We start from the raw sequence: 19,463 nt of genomic DNA on the forward strand, positions 1-19,463 counted from the left end.
TGAAATTCTCTGAGCGCTTATAATAGGTGTGTGAATCAGCACCCCATTAATTTCTTATTTCTTTGTGCGCATATTGGGCATCTAATTAACGCAACTAGAGGTACGTAATGCATTTTGGTGTTCTTGCCACATTTCACCCCCATACACACAAAGGAAAATCTGTAGACTTCAGCCCTCTCCTGCTCCCTCCCTCCCCCAACATCACTCCAGCCTGTCCCCCCACCACTAGAGATAATGTACCTATAAGACAGACAGAAGTGTTGCAACAAAATGTTTTATTTTATCTATAGAAACACTCAATGGTAGCTGTTGAATGGTTTAGCATTCCCTGCTGATTGATCGGTGGCCTACAGAGCACCCTCTCCATCTGCAGCCAGAATGTGTGCAGCCAGGCAATTCTGCACAATGGCTCCCCGACTAGTGTTTGCATGCTGAATGTAGGTGGCACCATACCCTGCCTGCCCACATCTTTGTCTGGCCGCTGCCTCCTGACCAGGACTTGCTGAATACCTCCCTACTGGTCTCACAAATATGGTGGAGCATGCAGGCTGCCACAATGAACACCATAAAGTTTTCTGGCTCCACCTCAAGCCTGTAGTTCAGTGACCTCTGCTGTGCTTTCAGATGGCCAAAGGTGCATTCAACAATCATCTGACATTTGGTGAAGTAGTAATTGAATACCATCCTTTGCCAGTTAGTAACTTGTCCTCCAACTGGCACACAAACTCAGGGGCTCCCGGCACCCACACCAGACTCTTCATTTCAGCAAATGTCCAATTGGACCTAGACCTATGCACCCCAGTCTGTTCTGTTCTCCCCTGAATCTCAGACATCTCAGATCAATACGGGGTACCTCAGGGAGCTGTTCGCTCAATGTATAAATAAGTCTTGAGGTGACAGGACCAAAGGACATTCACCCCCCTCCCACCCTGTTGTTGCTGGGCAGTTTGGATGACAGACATGCTGGTGCCAGGCAGGGTCATGGCAGGAGGGAGCTGTGCGGTGATAACATTGTACCTTATGGACATAATTGTTCTGGACATCTTTTAGCCCTGCTTGGTCTTTTAGTCCAGTGACTGCCAAGGCAAAGTAGCATGCTACCTGTTGGGGCATGGCACAACAGCAGACTACCCAGTGACCCATGTGCCAAGACACCGGTCCCAGCAGGACATGGTCTGATCTGCTAAGCAGTTCAGACCTAGCCAGTGAGGGAATGAATGCTAACAGAACTCATCTGCTATTCATAAAGCAGGCACACTTAATGCTCATGTGGGCTCACAGAACTCCACTTGTCAGGTTTATGTAAAAGTGGTGAATGAATTAATGGTGTTAGGGGAACAATTACACCACAACCAGCCAAAAAGGGATGTTTTTAGAGGTACAGGGTGGAGGGAGCAGGGGTTCCTCATGGCTGTTGCTAGGCAAAGTCTGGAGATTTTTGCTGGGTGTGCAAGAGCTATGCTCTGCAACTGTTGCAAGTTTTGGCACCAGTCAGCAGCATTCACCAGGGCTCCCCCTAATGTCCTAAAACATTCATTACACACAAATACCTACAAATTGCAGCAACACTTGGTGGACAAGGGGCCTCACTACACAAAAATTGTAGCGACACCCGATGGACAAAAGTACTCACCACACATCATTCAGTGAATTACCAGGTACACGTGACAGATTAATGGCTGCACTGTTCCAAATTGCGTCATTGCACACTAAACTACATTGGGACAGGGATTCGTTTATAATGATGAAAACTCATTAAATTGCCAAAAACTCACATATGTGTAAAGTGTGATGCCATTAAGCCACACAAATGGGTAGTTTTCATCATGTGTACAAGTGCCTAATGAGCCCAGTCAAAACCTCCCCAAAAGAAGCCTTGTTCAGACACTACCACACTATCTCAAAACCTGTTCAAAAGGATGACAGGTCAAATCCAGGCTCATTCAGCTAGGGATGAATGCAGGGCACAGATTCTGGCAGGCCTTTACCTGGTAATAAGAATCCCAATGGTTACTTTGGCTGAGACAAGAAGTTCCAATGGGTATCAATCTCCCTGCTTCATGGCACAAGTCAGCCATTCCCATCTGAACCTATCCAGTGCAGGAAGGTGCACTGGTGACCACCACAGAAGCCGGCCATTGGAGCCATCCGCCGGCCTTGCTACACAGGGCCCTGCTGTATGAGAGCCACAGGCTTGTGCACTGGGCTCTGGAATGTGGTATGGGGTGGGAGGGGAGAAACCAGAAAGATGGGGGTCATGCCTGCCCAGGAACTGGAGGCCATGGGCCACAGGACTCACCCTTTGGGACTATGGCCCAGTCCTGTAGCTGAAGGGCATTTGTGAGGCAGCCTCCAGCCTTCTCCTAAGCACAACCCCTGAAATATTTTGAGGTCCTTGCAAAGACCCATGTGTTCTGCAGTTGTCAAGGTGGCTGTACTGAACCTGGGAATGTCCTTCCCCTGTCAAGGCAGGTGGCAGCCCCGGCTGTGCGTGATGCTATTCAGTGTCTGTGTGAGGGGCTCCAGCAAGGCATTGCAGAAGCACTCAGCATGAGTCCAACTCTGTCTCCCATAATGTCAGGGTAAAGCTCCTGCTGGCTCCAGAAAAAGCAAAGTCATGTCAATGCAGAACGTGTTTGCAGATGTCACCCCTGCTCATCACATTTTCACCCATCCAGGAGGGGCTTGTTGCTGCTCCCATGGAGGTTGATGAGGAAATTGACTGTGAAGGGCAGCAACTACTGTACTTCAGCCTATGCCAACCCATGCCCATGCCTGCTCACCTCTGTCTTTCCAATTGCTTCCTGCATGGAAGAACTCATGAGAAACCCAACCCCAGTTGTGTAGGTTGTCTAGGCCTGAAACACTGGGATCTCCTGTGCCAGTGTTGGCAAATCTCCACTGCTCTCTGTGCACAACGCCCAGGGGTGTTCAGGGTCAGGTCCCATGGCTAGAGGGGATGCCAGCTCTTTACATTCACAACCTTTGCCCATGAGATTGGCTAGTACCAGGTTCAGGAGGCTCCCAAGCCAGGTTCTACTCTTGTGCAGCCAAGGGGAAGTGCAAGAGCCCTTTCCAAAGTGATGCTTTGAAGAGATTTCTTGTGTTGGTTTGGAGAGGGCAGATCCTAACTAGCTTACTGGGGGCTAGGAGAGAGAGACCCTAGAAGCTGTGTGCTGTCTCTATGCTTCTCACTGGGATTGAACAAGTGGGCCATGATCCCAGGGCCTACAAAGCTGCTGTTTTCCTTCAGCTCTATCATATGGAGCCAGGGTCACTTGTCTACTATGTCCACTATGTGGGCAGCCTCTCAGGAGCAAAGCACTGGCCCAGGAGCTCCTCAGCTGATGAGCTGTACATGCTTCACTGTGCATTGAGCACCTTGCTATCACCTCCACTCATCTTCTATCTCTTCCAGACACCTGGGAACTCCAGCTCAGCTCAGCACCTGCACATCTGGGCACAGTTCCTAGTTTCTCTGTCCCAGAGTCTAGATACCATGAGGAATTTGCTCAGGTCCTGGCGCAGATGGAGGTGTGTTCACCTGACTTGGATGTGCCTGCTCTCCTCCATGCTGGTAAGGCCCACACAACTGTGGTTGGCTGGACCTCCAGCTGCATTCATTACCCCATAGCAGGGATGCTTCCAGCCCAGGCTTTTAGCCCCATCCCCAGAGAAGGAGTGCTGCTGAAAGGTAGCAGGAGTACCTGGGTTTTCCTTGGGCACTCCCTGTCCATCAGGAACAGACCTACCTTAGCACACTAGTTAATGCTTAGGAGACTCAGTCCCCTGGTCCCTGTTAAGAGTTACAAGAATGGCCCCCACCCATCAGGCATGCCAGGGCAAAGGATGGGCCTCTCACTCAGTCCTGAAGACCAGCAGGGATCTTCAGAGCTTGGATGTGGAAGGGAGCTCCAGTGCCAGGGTCTCCAGTGAGACTGCCCTGCCATCCATCCCAATATGCCCTAATCTTGCCACTGCAGCCCATCAGCTTTCTCAGTGCTGCTCTACTGAGCAATGAGCTGTGGGCTGCAAGTGCCCTGGGTACCCTGGCTTCAGACATAGAGTTGCTGCACTGGGGCTAACAGCAGTATGAGTGCAAGTGCACTTGCCATCCAGCCCTGCTAGGCCCCTGCTACCACAAGAGAAGTGCAACAGCTTCTCAGGGCCAATGAGGCTGGTATGTGAGAGCACTTGGGGTGATCCCTGCTGCCATGAAGATGCCCGGGGAGGAGGTACTGTCTCAGGAAGCCAGTCCCTAAATCATGCTGTTGTGAGCTCCCCTCAATTATTAGCATCCTCAGGGGACAGTCAGTGTCTGATGCCCCTCCTCCTTCCCACTTCAGTCCTGAACCACAGCCTTCTTCTCTTCCAGATTGGGGTAGGCTGTACATGCAGCTCTGCCACCACCCTCTAGTCTTGCCCTGGTGGAAGGCCTGATGTCTCCTGAAGCACTGCCACCCCATGTGCTCGGTGCAGGGCTTTAACTCCTGCTTAGGTAGGAGGCACTAACCTCAGCTCTGTGTCTGCAGCACAGCAGAGCCAAGGTCCTAGAAAAGACCTTTGAGGGGTGGATGCGTTACCGTGATGAGTGCCTGGAGAAGATAGCTAATGATCCATACCCAACAGGTGAGGCTGGGATAGGGGCTGTCATCAACCCATAGGATCCTATGACCTCTCATGGGCAAAACATCTGGGTTTGACTTCAGTGGATTTATGACCTGTTGGATACTCATGTGGGGCAGCTGTCTCCTAGGGAGCCCTAGTTAGACTCTTCCATCAGCATCAGCTCAGGTTTGCTGGGCAGTACTTTGCTGAGACCAGTGAGAGCTGTGCCCTTCTGCTATGAGAATCTGTGCCCTACTGGCTGCTGTGGAGCTAAGACACATGCAGAGAATACCTCAGGATTTCCAGCAGCTGTAATAACCTCCTCCCCCCAGGAGCAGTGATATTTAATGACACCACAGGAAAAATTCCTTCCCAACCCCATGTGGCAACCACCGGAGCCCAGACGCACAGGAGAAACAAGATACCCTCCACTCTGCTCTACAACCTGGGACCAGCAGGTGTAACTCCACATATCACACCTTCTACCTGCACAGCCAGACCTCCCTATTCTGTCCCCCTCCATACACTGGTTCCTGCTGCTTTAATCTTCTTTCACAGCTGAGCCTGCTTCATCCTTTTGCTGCTGAGCATGCTCCTTTCCAATATGCACCTGCTCTAGGCTGCAGAGCTCTTCTAATTATCATCCAGTGATCCTGTGCACTCTGTATTGGGGCTCAGAGCTTTCTTTGTCTCAGTGGCCTGAGAGCTGTTCAAGCAAAAGGCATCTAACCCCTCCATAAATGTCACAAGGTGGGTGGAGACTCCCAGCCCAAGAGTAAGTGGTGAGCATGGGGGCCAGAGCCTACGACCATGCATAGCAATTCCTACAGAGTCCCATGGGTTTGGGTCCAGCCCTGGTGGAAAGGAGCTTCTGGACAGGCTGGTTGGAGAGCTCAGTGTGGGTGGGGGATGCTGTGTTTCATCAGTGGTCCTGTGTGGAGGATTTCTGCCTCTGCTGCAGGGCAGGGCAAGGGGTGAGTGGAGAACACTTTCAGTGTAGGGCCAGAACGTGACTTTCCTGGGGACACCTCTGCCACATGGTGGGCTAGACTATTTCCAGGGGCTGCTGAGTGATGGCAGGTGTGCAGCAGGGGAAGGATGGAGGCAGTGGGGGTATCCAGCTGCTAGCTCCCCCTGGGGCTCTTGAGCTTTGTCTTTGTCCTTCAAAGGTCCCTTCTGCAACCGGACATTTGACATGTATGCCTGTTGGCCAGATGGGAGCCCCGGCACTATTGTCAATGTGTCCTGCCCTTTCTACCTGCCATGGTTTGAGAAAGGTATGTGTAACTCTTCCTTCTTCTGTGGGATTTGTCATTTGAGTATCCCACCAGCCATGGGAAAGAGCAAGGGAGTAGACCTTCCCTGTCTAACTGTGCAATTATTCCATCTTACAGATGGAGAAGCTGAGGCACCCAGAGGGAAGAGTCTTGGCCAAGGTCACACAGGGAGTCAGGGGCAAAGCTGGAAATAGGCCCAGGTTCTTTTTCCCTTAAACACTCAGGGCCTGACTGCATGTCTCTGGGCATTAGTTATACCTGTACAAAGCAGGTGTAAACAGCTATACCTCCCCCCCGCACTCCAGGGGCAGTTTCTGATGCTCACAGGTAGAGGTGATTAACTATGTTAGTCTGGAGTCAGGCAGAAGGCAGGGCCAGGTGGCACCTTAGAAACTAACTGGTTCAGAGAGGCATAAGCTTTTGTAGGCAACATCCTATTTTATCAGATGCTATCACCTGCAAAAGCTTTTTCTTTGGAGGAAGACATGGAGTGAGCAATAGCCATATGGTGCAGGAGGGATTTGTCTCAGTTCTCATGGACTGTTCTTGCACAAACAAAAAAATAAGGTTTTAAAAAGTCAACATCAGGCTGCCATTCACAAACCCTTCCCATTTTATTGAAAACTTAATTTCTGAAAAATCCCTCTAAGAGAGAACTCTTTGCCTTTCCATCTGAATCTGTCAGGGCATTTGCTTTGTGTTGGTCTGAGACACAGTCTTGAATTTTTTCCCTAGAATCCCCAGGGAACCCAAATGTTCCCATATCTCATTCTCCCAATGTGCCCAACTGCTTGGTGTATTACTGTCCCTGGCCCAGGTGGCCTTGTCCTATTCATCTCTGCTTTCTCCATGGCCCATGTACCCTCCTCAAGTGACAGGAGAAAGCGATGGCCAGCCCTGCACCCTTGAACCCTGTGGTGGTGCTGAGGCCCTTCCTAATTCCCTTCCCATTGTGGGGGTTGGGGGAGGAGGGTGTTTGCACATGTGGATACACCTAAGTCAGCCATAGGCCCAGACAGAAGATGCCCTCACAACACCCCCAAAGCATTTACTCAAGGAATGTGGAGAAACCCTGTCTGAGGCACTTTGACTTGAAGGATGAGTCCTGTGTGCTCTGTGTCTGCAGTGAAACATGGGATTGTGAGTCGCCAATGTGGGCCTGATGGGCAGTGGGTGCTAGTGAATGGCACACAGCCATGGAGGGACTACTCGCAGTGTGAGGAGGGGATGGAGTCCACTACAGAGGAGGTGAGGCTGTTGCATCTGATGTGGGGCTGTCCCAGCTCTGCTGCCCAGTCACAGTTACATGGAGTGTTGACCCACCCTGCTTCTCACTTTCCCCAAGTAACCATACCTCTCAGCTAAGCAGAGCTTCCCATTTCACCCATCCGTGCCAATCTCTGGTCCCTTGTAGACATCATTGCCAAGCTGAGGTTCTGCTTCCTGGTGTAGGGCAGACCCTAAGGCGAGGCCCCATGGGACCCTATTGCCCACAGCTGCACTGACACAGCCTGGGCATGGCCTTGCAACCCAAGCCTCTGCATGCCTATGGCAGAGCAAGTACCTCTGCCAGCTTGGAAAGATGCTGTCTTCTCCCTGCATGCCTGCCAAGTGTGGGGTGGGAAGCAAGGGCACTCAAGGGCTGAGCTAACCAGCTTCACTCTGCTTGTGTCCAGGAAAGTGTCCGTAAGCTGATGGTCAGCTTCAAAGTGCTCTACACAGTGGGATACTCCCTGTCACTCCTGACCCTGATCTCTGCCCTACTCATCCTCACCATTTTCAGGTAGGGCCTGGGCTCAAGCCCACCGGGAGCAGAGGCTGTGGCCTCACTGTGTGGCTGGTGGAGGAGAGGGAGGGAACAGGGGAGAGCTTGCGCAGCCAGTGCCCCTCCTTATTGCTCCTGGTCCCTGCTGAGGGAGGGGCTGGGCTGTTGAAGTCTGCCCTACTAGGCACAGAGCCCTTTCAGGGGGAGGTTTCCAAAGCTCTGCCATGAGTGCTGGACATGGTCTCTCTCCCTGGGCCCAGGAAACTCCGCTGCACAAGGAACTACATCCATGCCAACCTCTTTGCCTCCTTTGGGCTGCGGGCAATTTCAGTGATTGTCAAAGATGCACTGCTGGAGAAAAGATGGGGCATGACGATCATCCAGGTGTCTGACTGGGAGGTGCTGCTAAGTAATGAGGTAAGCCTGCCCCCAAAGCCACTGGCTGAGCAGTGCCTACATACCCCTCCTTGCTGTAGGCTGTGGTTATCCCATGTGCCTAGAGGTCTGTAACCTGCTAGCCTGGTCGGGAGCTAGAGTTAGGGCTAGCGCCTTGCCGGCTAGAACCAGATCCTCCAGCCCCACCACAGCTTGACATGCACAAATGCTTCCATTGGTGCAGCCAGAGGGGAAGTCTAACACTACATCAGTGAATTCTGCAAAAGTTGCTTACGATCCTGAATCAGCATCACAAAGAGTGTGAGTGTATGTGTGTGTGTGTGTGTGCGCGCGCACGTGCGCTTACATGCACACAAGAGACTTTGCTCAGAATCACCACACACAGCCCAGTGGAGATCAGCTCCCTCATCACTAACCTGCCAACACCTCAGTTCATGGTTGCTCTCAACCCACTCCCCAAGGTAGGGTGGCCTAGAGGGCACAGTACTGGCTTAGGAGACCAGGCTCTGCACAGGTCACTGGAGTGACTTTGGGCAGCCCACTTCCCCTTCCTGGTCCTTGGTTTCCCCACCTGTAACAGGGAGATGGTGACACTGACCTCCTCTACAAAGGGCTTTGAGCACTACTGATGGCAAGTGCTGGGACTATGATTACTATTAAAAGTCCAAGCGGTTTCCCTGCTGCTCCTCCAAACTTCCCATATGCCGTACCCAAACCAGGTGATGTCCCTATTACAGCAGTGACATAGCCCCTGCAGGGCAAGGGCAGACCTGCTGTGCAGCCCTTCTGTTTGCGCTGGCTGCCCATCCAGCACTGGGTAGAGTTGACACCCTTGGCTATCAACAGGGTCATTGAAAACAGGAGAAAGGAGCCCCTCTGCAGTACAGTCTGGTATGGATCCCCCTGTGGCCCTTATTCTGCTGCTGTCATTAGATCATACACACCCCCCCAGTAGAGGGCCCAGAGGCAGGCAGCCTGTAACAGGTCACTCTCCCCAGCACCATCTTTTGCATTATCTGCACCCTATGTGGGGGCATCCTTCGAGTCCCCTTAAGGTTTCCCCACTCTCTTCTCACCTGCCACATCTTGATGGAAATATTATAAGGAGGAGACTGTCTATTGATTTTGTATGTTGGTGTCCTCTGCCAACACTGGTCTTGAACCAAGTCTCTCTAGCTAGGCCTCCCCATCTAAACCCACCAGGTAGGGCTTGACTCCGGGGCTCTAGCCTTGGCCCTCCTTTTTGGTTCCAATCTGGAGCACAGCCTCCCTAGCCCAGAGGCCCATCTTACAGCCAGGGGGTTACAAGTCTGAAGCCAGGCAAAGGCCCTGGACCTCCAACATCCCAGTTCAAAACAAAAACAAGAAAAAAACCACATACAGTTGCACTCTGGGTACAGTCCTTCTTCTGGGGTTGCTGCTGTCTCTCACAGTTCCTCTTCTCCAGCCTTTTGACCACCCACCAAGCCTCTCTGGGGAGCTCTAGGACACACTCCTTCCCCTTTGGTTGCTGGCCCTCCACTGCCACCAGCCCTGGGTTTTTATAGTCCTGGTCTGCCCCCTTCCAGTCAGCTGACTAGTTGTCCAGGCTCAGATTTGAACCCCCACCTTACCAGCCTGCTGTGCCCAGAAAGTTTGAGTCTTAAAGAGGCTGACCTGCCTTCTGGTAACAGGGCTAGGGTTCTCTGTTACACAGCCCCTGCCACCATATTGAGCAGACAGCAAGTTGGTACCTGCCTTATCCCAAGCCCCTGGGCAGGGGAGTTCTGGGCTTCCTCTTCCTCATGAATAACCCCCCTCTGGGGCTCCCCTTGCAGGCTGCAGTTGGCTGCCGAGTGGCGCAGGTTGTGATGCAATACTGCATTCTGGCTAATCACTACTGGTTCCTGGTGGAGGCTGTCTACCTGTACAAGCTCCTGATTGGAGCAGTGTTCTCTGAGAAGAACTATTACACACTCTACCTGTACCTGGGCTGGGGTAAGGAGGTGCCATGGTGCATGTGTGTATGTGGTCTTGTGCCCATTGTTAGGCAGTTGTTACATTAGGCACTGGAATTATAGAGAACAGAGCAGGAAGCTGGGTGAGGTCTGGGATCCTCACCAGGGCAGACCTGCAGACACATGGGCCTCAGTCACCGGGGGCTTCCATTTGGTTCTGTGAGGCTGTCATGAAGCCTGTAAGTGCCCGCAGGAATCATCAGGTAACTGATGTGAGTGGATGATGACCTCTAGTGGTGCCTACATGACACAGACATAGCTGCTTCGCAGGGTGGCAAGTGGAGGACTGGCTGTGGACTGTCCTTACCTTGGATATCAGAATAGGTTCCTGCCCACCTGGAAGGCAGTGTATGCCCTGTAAGAGCTACTTCTCAGCTCAGGTGGGTGCTCGGTTTTCACTGGGTTTGCTGTGTGACTTGCAGGAACTCCTGTGGTGTTCGTGGTGCCGTGGATGATGGCCAAATACTTGAAGGAAAATGCAGAGTAAGTGCCAGGCTCTGCTCATGTGCAGGTGGAGGCTCCAGGGGCTGAGTGCCCTCCAGCTGGGGCCTCATGGCACAGAATGGCTGTAGGAAATGGAAAGGCTTTGGAGCAGAAGGCTCTGCCATTAACCCAGCCTGCTTCTCATACAGGGCACCTGCCCTTCACTCATGGACTGGGCACAGTAGCATAACTAGGTGTGGGCAAGTAGGGTGCCAGGCCCAGGCACCAGCTTAAAGGGAGTGCCAGAATGGTGGCCTCTTGCAGAGGCTTTTCTGGTGTGATACAGTAGCAGCAGCCAATGTCTTTGAGTCCACAAGGTAGGTAAAACTGGCCACCCCAACCTCCCACTCCTGCTCTCTGTCTGGCACTTGCTTCCCACACGCTCTCTTGACAGGGTTTTGTCATGGGTATAATACCTGTGAGTTCTGCCTCTCTGGTGAAAAGCTCCTTGTGCTGGTTGGTGGGGCCCACTGAGATTTATTGCTGGCTCCAAGAACAGTAGGAAAGGACCTGGGAAAGATCCCGCTTATGGATCACCGGCTTCCAATGTGTCCCTGATCCACTTTCCCTGCTCCAATGGAAGCTGGTCACTGTGTGCTTGTGCAAAGATTCAAGGAGATGCATATTAACTTCCGAAGAGCTGCATGTGGCTCCGGAGCTGCAGGTTGGCCACCCCTGCTCTAGGGGATTGTCCTGCCTGACTCCATGGAGTAGGCTTAAGACAAACATGTGAGGAAGCTGGATGTTGGCACCTGGTGACAGCATACCACAAGTGGCTAAGACACTAACCTTAGCAGACCAGGAAGGCGCTTCCCTGGCTGAAATTGCCATATGCCCCCTAAGTCTGATGGTACGACCAAGCCACAGAGGGCTTCACCTGCTCAGCTGCTGCTGTGGCACTCCAAATACAACCTTCAGGAATGAGTCAGACATAGTGGGGCTCACTGAAATGTGGTGGGACCCAACGCACGACTGGGCAGTGAATGTCAAGGGCTATAGGCTGTACAGGAGGGACAGGACAGGGAGGAAAGGTGGGGGTGTGGCGCTCTACATTAAGGAGGAATACACATCCTCACCAGGTAGCACAGAGTCAGAGGAGGGGCACACGGAAGTGCTCTGGGTTAGAATACAAGGCAGTCGAGGGGAAAGAGACTTAACGGTGGGGGTCTACTACAGACCACGCAACCAAGAGGAAGAGCTGGACCAGGAATTCTTAAGTCAGCTCACAGAGGTAGTTAGGTCAAAGGACGTGGTCATCATGGGTGACCTGAACTTTCCAGACATCTGCTGGGAAGAGCAGTCAGCCAGGTCTGACCACTCATGTAGGTTCCTAGCCGAAATGCAAGACCTCCATGTAACCCAGGAGGTGCAGAGCCCCACCAGGGGAGATGCCTTGTTGGACCTGGTGCTGGCCATGGGTGACGACCTGGTGAGGGAGCTGTGGGTGCTTGACCACCTGGGCAACAGTGATCATCGCCTGCTGGAATTCACTATCCAGCACAAGGTGGTGAAGGCCTACAGCAAGGCAGCAGCCCTAGATTTCAGGAGGGCGGACTTCAATGAGCTAAGGAGAATAGTCGGGGAGGGACTGAGGTCCTGGAGGGGAGGGGAGCCAGGTGTCTAAGAGTGGTCGCTCCTTAAGGAGACGATCCTCCAAACCCAAAGGCAGGTAATCCCAGCATGGATCAAGGGGAGCAGGAGGGCACAAAAGCCCCCATGGCTCACCAAAAGCATCCAGGAATGTCTTCTAGCTAAAAGGGAGGCACACATCCAATGGAAGGGAGGGGCCATCACCAGGGAGGATTATACTGCAGTTGCTCAGGGATGCAGGGGGACGGTCAGGAAGGCCAAGGCGGAGATGGAACTGGGACTAGCTTCCCAGATCAAGGACAACAAGAAGCCCTTTTTTTAAATACAGAGGGGGCAAAAATAAGGTACTGGGTAATGTGGAGCCCCTGCAAGACACACTAGGAAATTCGGTCGTCACACCAGACGACAAAGCTAACCTATTTAACAACTTCTTTGCCTCCATTATCCTGAGCAGGGCCCAGATCAGCCCCCCTACCGGGCTGCCCTCAGGCCCCAAGGGAGGTGCACCTAGGCCAAGGAGGATCTAGTCAGGGAACTTCTGGAGGGATTGGATGTATTCAAGTCAGCTGGTCCGGATGATCTCCAGCCCAGAGTGCTGAGGGAATTAGCTGAGGTCATTGTGGGACCCCTGGCATGGCTTTACGAGCACTCATGGAGCTCTGGTGTGGTGCCAGAGGACTGGAAGAGGGCCAATATGGTTCCCATCTTCAAAAAAGGGAGGAAGGAGGACCCAGGAACCTATAGGCCAGTTAGTCTTACCTTGATCCTGGGGAAGCTTTTTGAGAGAATTATCATAGCGCATGTCCACGAGGGGCCAGCAGGGGAGATTATGCTTAGGGGCAACCAACACAGGTTCATTAGATGCAGGTCCTGTCAGACCAACCTGGTGGCCTTCTACGCCCAGGTCACAAAATCCTTAGACGCAGGGGTAGCAGTGGACATAGTCTTTCTGGTCTTTCGGAAAGCCTTCAACACTGTCTCTCACCCTGTTCTCATTAAGAAACTGGGGGACTGTGGTGTTGACACCTACACAGTCAATTGGGTCACCAACTGGCTGGAGGGCCGCACCCAGAGAGTGGTGGTGGACGGGTCATTTTCAGCCTGCAGGGATGTGGGCACTGGGGTTCTGTAGAGCTTGGTCCGTGGGCCCGCACTGGTCAACATCTTCATCAGTGACTTGGACGAGGGGGTAAAAAGCACCTTGTTCAAATTTGCTGATGACACTAAGATGTGGGGGGACGTGGCCACATTAGAAGGGAGGAATAGGCTGCAATCAGACGTGGACAGGGTATAGGGGTGGGCGGATAAGAATAGGATGGGATTCAACACTGACAAGTGCAAGGTGCTGCACCTGGGGAGGAAGAACCAGCATCATACCTACAGGCTGGGGAACTCCCTTCTCATCAGTGCAGAGGCGGAAAAGGATCTTGGGGTCATCATTGATGCCAAGATGAACATGGGCCGGCAGTGTGGAGAGGCACTTAGGAAGGCCAACCACACCTTGTCATGCATCCACAGATGCATCTCGAGCAGGTGCAAGGAGGTGATCCTCCCCCTCTATGCAACACTGGTCAGGCCGCAGTTGGAGTACTGCGTCCAGTTCTGGGTGCTGCACTTCAGGAGGGATGTGGACAGCATGGAGAGGGTCCAGAGGAGGGCCACTCGCATGATCAGGGGGCAGCAGAGAAGGCCCCCCGAGGAGAGGCTACGGGACCTGAACCTGTTCAGCCTCCACAAGAGACGGCTGAGGGGGCATCTAGTTGCCTGTTACAAACTAGTCAGAGGGGACCAGCAGGCATTGGGGGAGTCCCTGTTTGCCTGAGCAGTACCAGGAGTGCCTAGGAGTAACAGTCACAAGCTGGCAGAGGGTAAATTCAGATTAGACATCAGGAGGCGCTACTTCACGGTCAGGGCAGCTAGGGTCTGGAACCAACTTCCAAGAGAGGTGGTGCAGGCTCCTACCCTGGGGATCTTTAATAGGAGGCTAGATGTACACCTTGCTGGGGTCGTTTGACCCCAGTACTCTTTCCTGCCATGGCAGGGGGTCAGACTTGATGATCTGCTCAGGTCCCTTCTGACCCTAGTATGAAACTATGAGTCAGGCTTGGTGCTATGCCTGGTGTGCCAGGCATCTGCCCCACAAGTGCTGGCCTCTGCTGGAAGTAGAAGACTGACTGGGACTTGAGGACGGGTAGGGCAGGTGAGAAAGGTTCAAGAAAGCAGGGAGGCACCACTCCCTCAGTGCCAGCAGTACTATCAGGCTGAGGGGTGGACACTTCCTCCTGATGGGATGGCATATCCTCAAGGTCCAGTAGCTTCTTTCTCCCTTGCCCCCTGGGTGCAACCCCCTCCCTCCCCCAACCCTGTAGCCAGTGCCCTGCATTAACCTCACACCTCTCTCTGTCTTGTGCTGAAGGTGCTGGGCTTTGAATGAGAACATGGCCTACTGGTGGATTATCCGCATCCCCATCCTGCTGGCATCTCTGGTACGAGATCTCAGATGTCTTTTCTTGTGTCTAATATCAAGTGATACAGGGGCTGCTCCATTCCAAGAGCAGCAGAGCTGGTTACTGCCATGGCAGCTTGGCACAGGGACAACTGCAGCCTCTGGGAACAGCCTGTGCCCTGGACAGCCCAGCCTCTGCTAACTATAGAGCTGGACCCTTCTCTAATGGTACCCAGTGAGTTTCCCCTGAGGGGGAGCTCAGTATCATCACCCATTGCACAGCTGAGAAAGAGGCATAGAGTGGGGAGGGACTTGCCCTAAGACACTCAGGAAATAGCACCAACACCTTTTGGCCTTTGCTCACCTGCAGCAGGTATCAGAGCAGGGAGGAGACTTGTGCTCACCAACAACTGAACCTCTCTGATGAAGATGAGGCAGAATTGTAAGTGGTACGCAGGGTACATCCCCTCAGATCCTGACCTGGCTGTTGGGGTAACCAAGGGGAGACACCAGGAACACTGTCCCAGCTGGTATGGAGAGCCTAAGGGAGGAGTCAGCAATGTTTTGGGCCAAGTATCAAAAAATCCTACAACCTTAACTTGGAAGATGTTGGTGTGCCAGGGGCAGATGGCAGGGGAGCCACAAGGGGCCTGATCCTTGTGCAGCCCCAGCCCCTTCCCTGCCATCTGCCCTGAGACGTGTGCAGCTGCTGCCAGCAACAAACCAGGTTGGTGCAGCCATTTGTAGCCTTGTAGCTCAGGTTCCTGCCCAGAGCATGGGCTGCTTGCAGCAGGCGGTGAACAGCCTGGGCTTCATGGCAGATGGCAGGGTCCTGCCCAGAGCTGAAGTGGGATGAGCAAAATGGCTTCACATGCCATGTTTTGGCACGTGTGTGTCAACCCCTGGCCTAGGGCATCCTGGGAGACTGCTCTGGAGTCCAGCTGTGGCTTGATGGTGTCCCATAGTGTCCAAGCCTGTAATTACACACGTTGCTATGGTGTCTTGGTTATCTGAATGCTCTTGCTGTCATGGGCCTTGGGTCATTCTCCAAGACTGCACCCTCCTCCCAAGAGCTTGGTTGCCACCCACTCCCTGCAGTATGCAGGGGTCCCTGCCCACCCACTGCTTCCAAATTAATCCTGCATATTCATGGCAGATGGTGTAGGTTAGAAGGTGGCACCCTGAGGGCTGGGATGTGGCAACGCACAACGGCATGCTGCCTGAGTGAAGTCACCCCCCAATGTTCCTTCCTCTAGATTAATCTGCTGATCTTCATGAGGATTCTTAAGGTGATCCTGGCTAAGCTGAGGGCAAACCAGAAGGGCTATGCTGACTACAAGCTCAGGTGAGTGCATGCTGCAGCTGGGTGCCCACAGGTGTACATCTAGTGGAGACCAGCTTCCTAACAGGGTCCTTCCTTCTGGCCATTCAGATTAGACATCAGGAGGCGCTACTTCATGGTCAGGGCACCTGGTGCTTTGACATGGGACCCAGGCGGTGGGTGTTAGCAAGGAGCAGCCAGCACAGGCTCTCTGCTGCAAATGTGTACATGCGCACATATGCAAGCACATGTCCACGCAGACTCCTGGCCAAAGTTGCAGGACAGGGGCTGCTAACCCTGAGGGCTGCTAAGAAATGTGGCAGAGGCCCTGGGGACACACCCACACCATAAAGTCAAGTGTGTTGCAGTCACCATTGCTTTCACATCCTGCAGGGCACCAGTGCTAGCCAGCTGTGCCCCATCCTTGCCTGGGTCTATGCTGGGGCTAAAGCTGTTTGGGAGGTTTTTTTGATAGAATGGGGATTTTGTCAGAAAATTCCATACGGTCAAATCTGAAGCTGTTTTGTGGGAACGTGCTGGTTCTGATGGCACATCCCCTAGGACATGCTTCTTGGGTCTGGGGGCAGGGAAGCTCCTAGTCAAGAGACTCACCCAGAACAGCCTGGTGGTCATGGCAACATGGAGGATGTGGAAGACCTGGGTACTGACTCCTGCTCCAGTGAATGTTTAATCATCTGTATCAAGTGGGACAGCTTGAGCAGGAGAGACTGAAACTTGCCTCAGCAGAGCCAGCAGCCTGGTGGGTAGAGTGCTCACCCAGGATACAGGAAGAAAGCGGAGCAGGGACATGTGGGTCTATGCTAGGGTGATGCCTACCCAGCACCTACTGGGCTCGCTGGGGGTAGGGCTCTCCTCACTCCCTCCGCAGGGTTCCTTCTGAGCCTAAAACATTCTTGTTTTGCATCTCAAATAGCTTTGTGGATTCAGAGCATCATTCCCTGCCCTGTCTCTCCCTCCCTCCCAGGGTGCTGCACTTGCAGGCAAGGGGAGCTGCAGGCAGTTGTAATGGTGGGAGGGGTGCCAGGGAGGGGGTGTTCACCATCCCATTTCATTTCCCACCTGCAACCCACATCCTCCCAAGCCCCTCCAACTTCTCTGCTGTCTGCTCCCTGGCAAGCATCCAACTCTAATAGCTGACTCAGCTGCCGCTGGCCAGTCCTACTTGTCAATCTTTCACATAGTCACAGAAACAAGGACTGCACAGTCTTTCCTAACTAGTCTCCCAGCACCCTGCAGGACAGGCAGCCAGTATTATCCCCTAATTGACAGGCAGGGACAGAGCTAGGACTAGAACTCCAGCAATCTGCTCTGGGCATTTCACCCGCTGCCTGCATCAGGCCTCCAAACACAGGCCCTGTTCCCTCTCCCATTAACTCTTGTTGGGGATGGGAATCCCTTTTGCTTCCAGGTTGGCCAAGGCCACGCTGACCCTCATCCCGCTCTTTGGGATCCATGAGGTCATCTTTATCTTTGCCACGGATGAGCAAACTACGGGGATCCTGCGCTACATCAAGGTCTTCTTCACACTCTTCCTCAACTCTTTCCAGGCAAGTCAGGAATGCTAGGGAGCTGGGAGCCCTGCACTGGGCAGGGACAGTGACTGCATTCTCCCCCTCTGCCCTAGCCAGAAAAGAGCATGGGCCTTTTCCAGTTCATCTATGGAAGCCAGTCAGTACACTTGCCACAAGCTGCATTCCCTCCTTGGACCCTGTGGCTGGTATCAGAAGGGCTGTGTGCTCTATACTGGGAGGAAAGCAAGGGTGTGAATGGATTCAGGTCCTATTAGGGGCTGGTGGAACTGTTTCTGGTTGGCCACCTAAATAAACGCACATCCTAACAGAAAGCTCCCTCAAGAGGCCGGGGCAGTGACATGGGAGCTGGGGTAGGACATTCTGTTGCATCATGGCATGGGTGGGCTTCCCCCTCTGCAGGGGCTCAGTTGTAATTGGTTGCTATTCTGTGCCCCAGAAGCAGACCATGAGGTACATGCAACATACTGAGTAGCAGCTACCAGCACCTGCTCAGGCCAGATCGTTGTCCGGCTCTCGTGCCTGTGCTCACTCTTACTCTCTCTCTCCCAACAGGGTTTCCTGGTTGCTGTATTGTACTGTTTTGCCAACAAAGAGGTAGGTGCCCCTGTGCTCTGTCTGCCATGCAGTTATTTTATAGACCTCCCTTAATCCAGAGTCCTTACTAGCTGGCTCTGCTCTGACTGACCAAGAACACGCGCCCTTGCTGGTGAGGACTTGGGCATGGACCATGAATGATGCCGGGTTCTATGGCAGCTAGTAGAAAGGGGCTGCCTGGGAAAAAGCACCTCACACACTCCTTTTCTTTTGGGTAGGTGAAGTCTGAAATGAAGAAGAAATGGCAGCTCTGGAAGTTAGACCACCCCATGCTCTTCTGCACACAGTGATGACATTGGCACAGTGCCCAGCTCACCGCCTGAAACCCAGGAGAGAGCCATGAGGATCCCAGTTATTAGAGGGGCAGACCAAGCCAGGACCTGCCCATGCACTTATTACTATATGGCAGCTGGTACCACACCTCTGCTCTGCTCATGCCCAACTGCACCAGGGATAGCAGATGCTGTGTGCAGCAGGGAGGATGACTTGGAGCACTAGCCAGGCTTGAGGAGTACTGTTACTGGTTGTGCTGGTAGTAGGGCAAAGCAACTGTCTCCAAAGCACAGCTGCACCTGACAGCCTTGCATACCAGCAAAGAGACTGCACTAGCTGTGGTATGGGGGACACCGGGATCCTTCAACACAGAGCCCCCTCCACTGCAGCTGAACAGCAAATCCTGAGGCACAGTTGAGCAAAAGTAGACTCTGCTCTTTGAAAGACACATAAGCCATGGCTGTATTTTCTGGAGACACGGGAGGCTCGTAGAGAGAACTCCTTTGTGGTTCAGTGGATAGCAGGACACTGAAGGCCCAAGGCCGGGTGGGGGGGGGGGGTGGTAAACAGTAGGGCTGTGCGAAACGGCACCATCCCATTTCGACTTGCGTTTCGACAGAACAGCATTTAGTTTCAAATTTCATTTAGATTCAAAACTACTGTTCCGTTTCATCAAAACAGTTTCACTGTTTTGACGCTTTGCCCATAGGCTATAGTGGGAAATCTCAAAACAGCCTATAACTTTGCCATTTCTGGCCTGATTTGGATGAAACATGCAAGAATGGCAGCCCTTTCTGAGGGCATGAATCCTGCCAAGTTTCAAGGAGAGAGGTGCAGGGGTTTCAGGGAAACTGCACCTCTAAGTCTTGAAAGCAAAAAACTCATGTCATGTGTACGTGTTAAACCACAGCAAGGTCAAAACTGCAGGGGTAGTAGCCCCTGCTGAGGCAACGAAGCCTGCCACATTTCAAGGAGATAGGTGCACTTCAAGCTTTGTACAAGCAAAACTCATGACACGGGTGACAGTGTGTTAAGGCACAGCAGGGTGAAGTCTGCAGGCCTGCTAGCCCCTCCTGAGGCCACAAAGCCTGCCAGTTGTCAAGGATATAGGTGCAGGGGTTCTGGGGCCCTGCACCACTAGCTGCTGACAGGCAAAACTC

The 19,463-nt window shown here is 53.0% G+C and overlaps 1 protein-coding gene across 1 annotated transcript; it reads left to right on the plus strand.

Moving 5' to 3' along the window:
• The first annotated feature begins 272 nt into the window (after positions 1–272).
• Positions 273–19,424, plus strand: LOC149854792 (glucagon receptor-like). Its single transcript, XM_090024751.1, has 13 exons — positions 273–3,577; positions 4,533–4,629; positions 5,778–5,885; positions 7,012–7,133; positions 7,562–7,668; positions 7,911–8,067; positions 9,864–10,023; positions 10,466–10,526; positions 14,533–14,602; positions 15,819–15,907; positions 17,313–17,451; positions 17,989–18,030; positions 18,249–19,424. The coding sequence occupies exons 1-13, from the start codon at positions 3,185–3,187 to the stop codon at positions 18,318–18,320; spliced, it is 1,617 nt and encodes a 538-aa protein (XP_089880877.1). The 5' UTR covers positions 273–3,184; the 3' UTR covers positions 18,321–19,424.
• Positions 19,425–19,463: the final 39 nt, after the last annotated feature.

This window comes from Crocodylus siamensis, chromosome 12 (genome assembly GCF_052110815.1).
Source record: "Crocodylus siamensis isolate JL-2025a chromosome 12, ASM5211081v1, whole genome shotgun sequence".
Lineage (NCBI taxonomy): Eukaryota > Metazoa > Chordata > Crocodylia > Crocodylidae > Crocodylus > Crocodylus siamensis.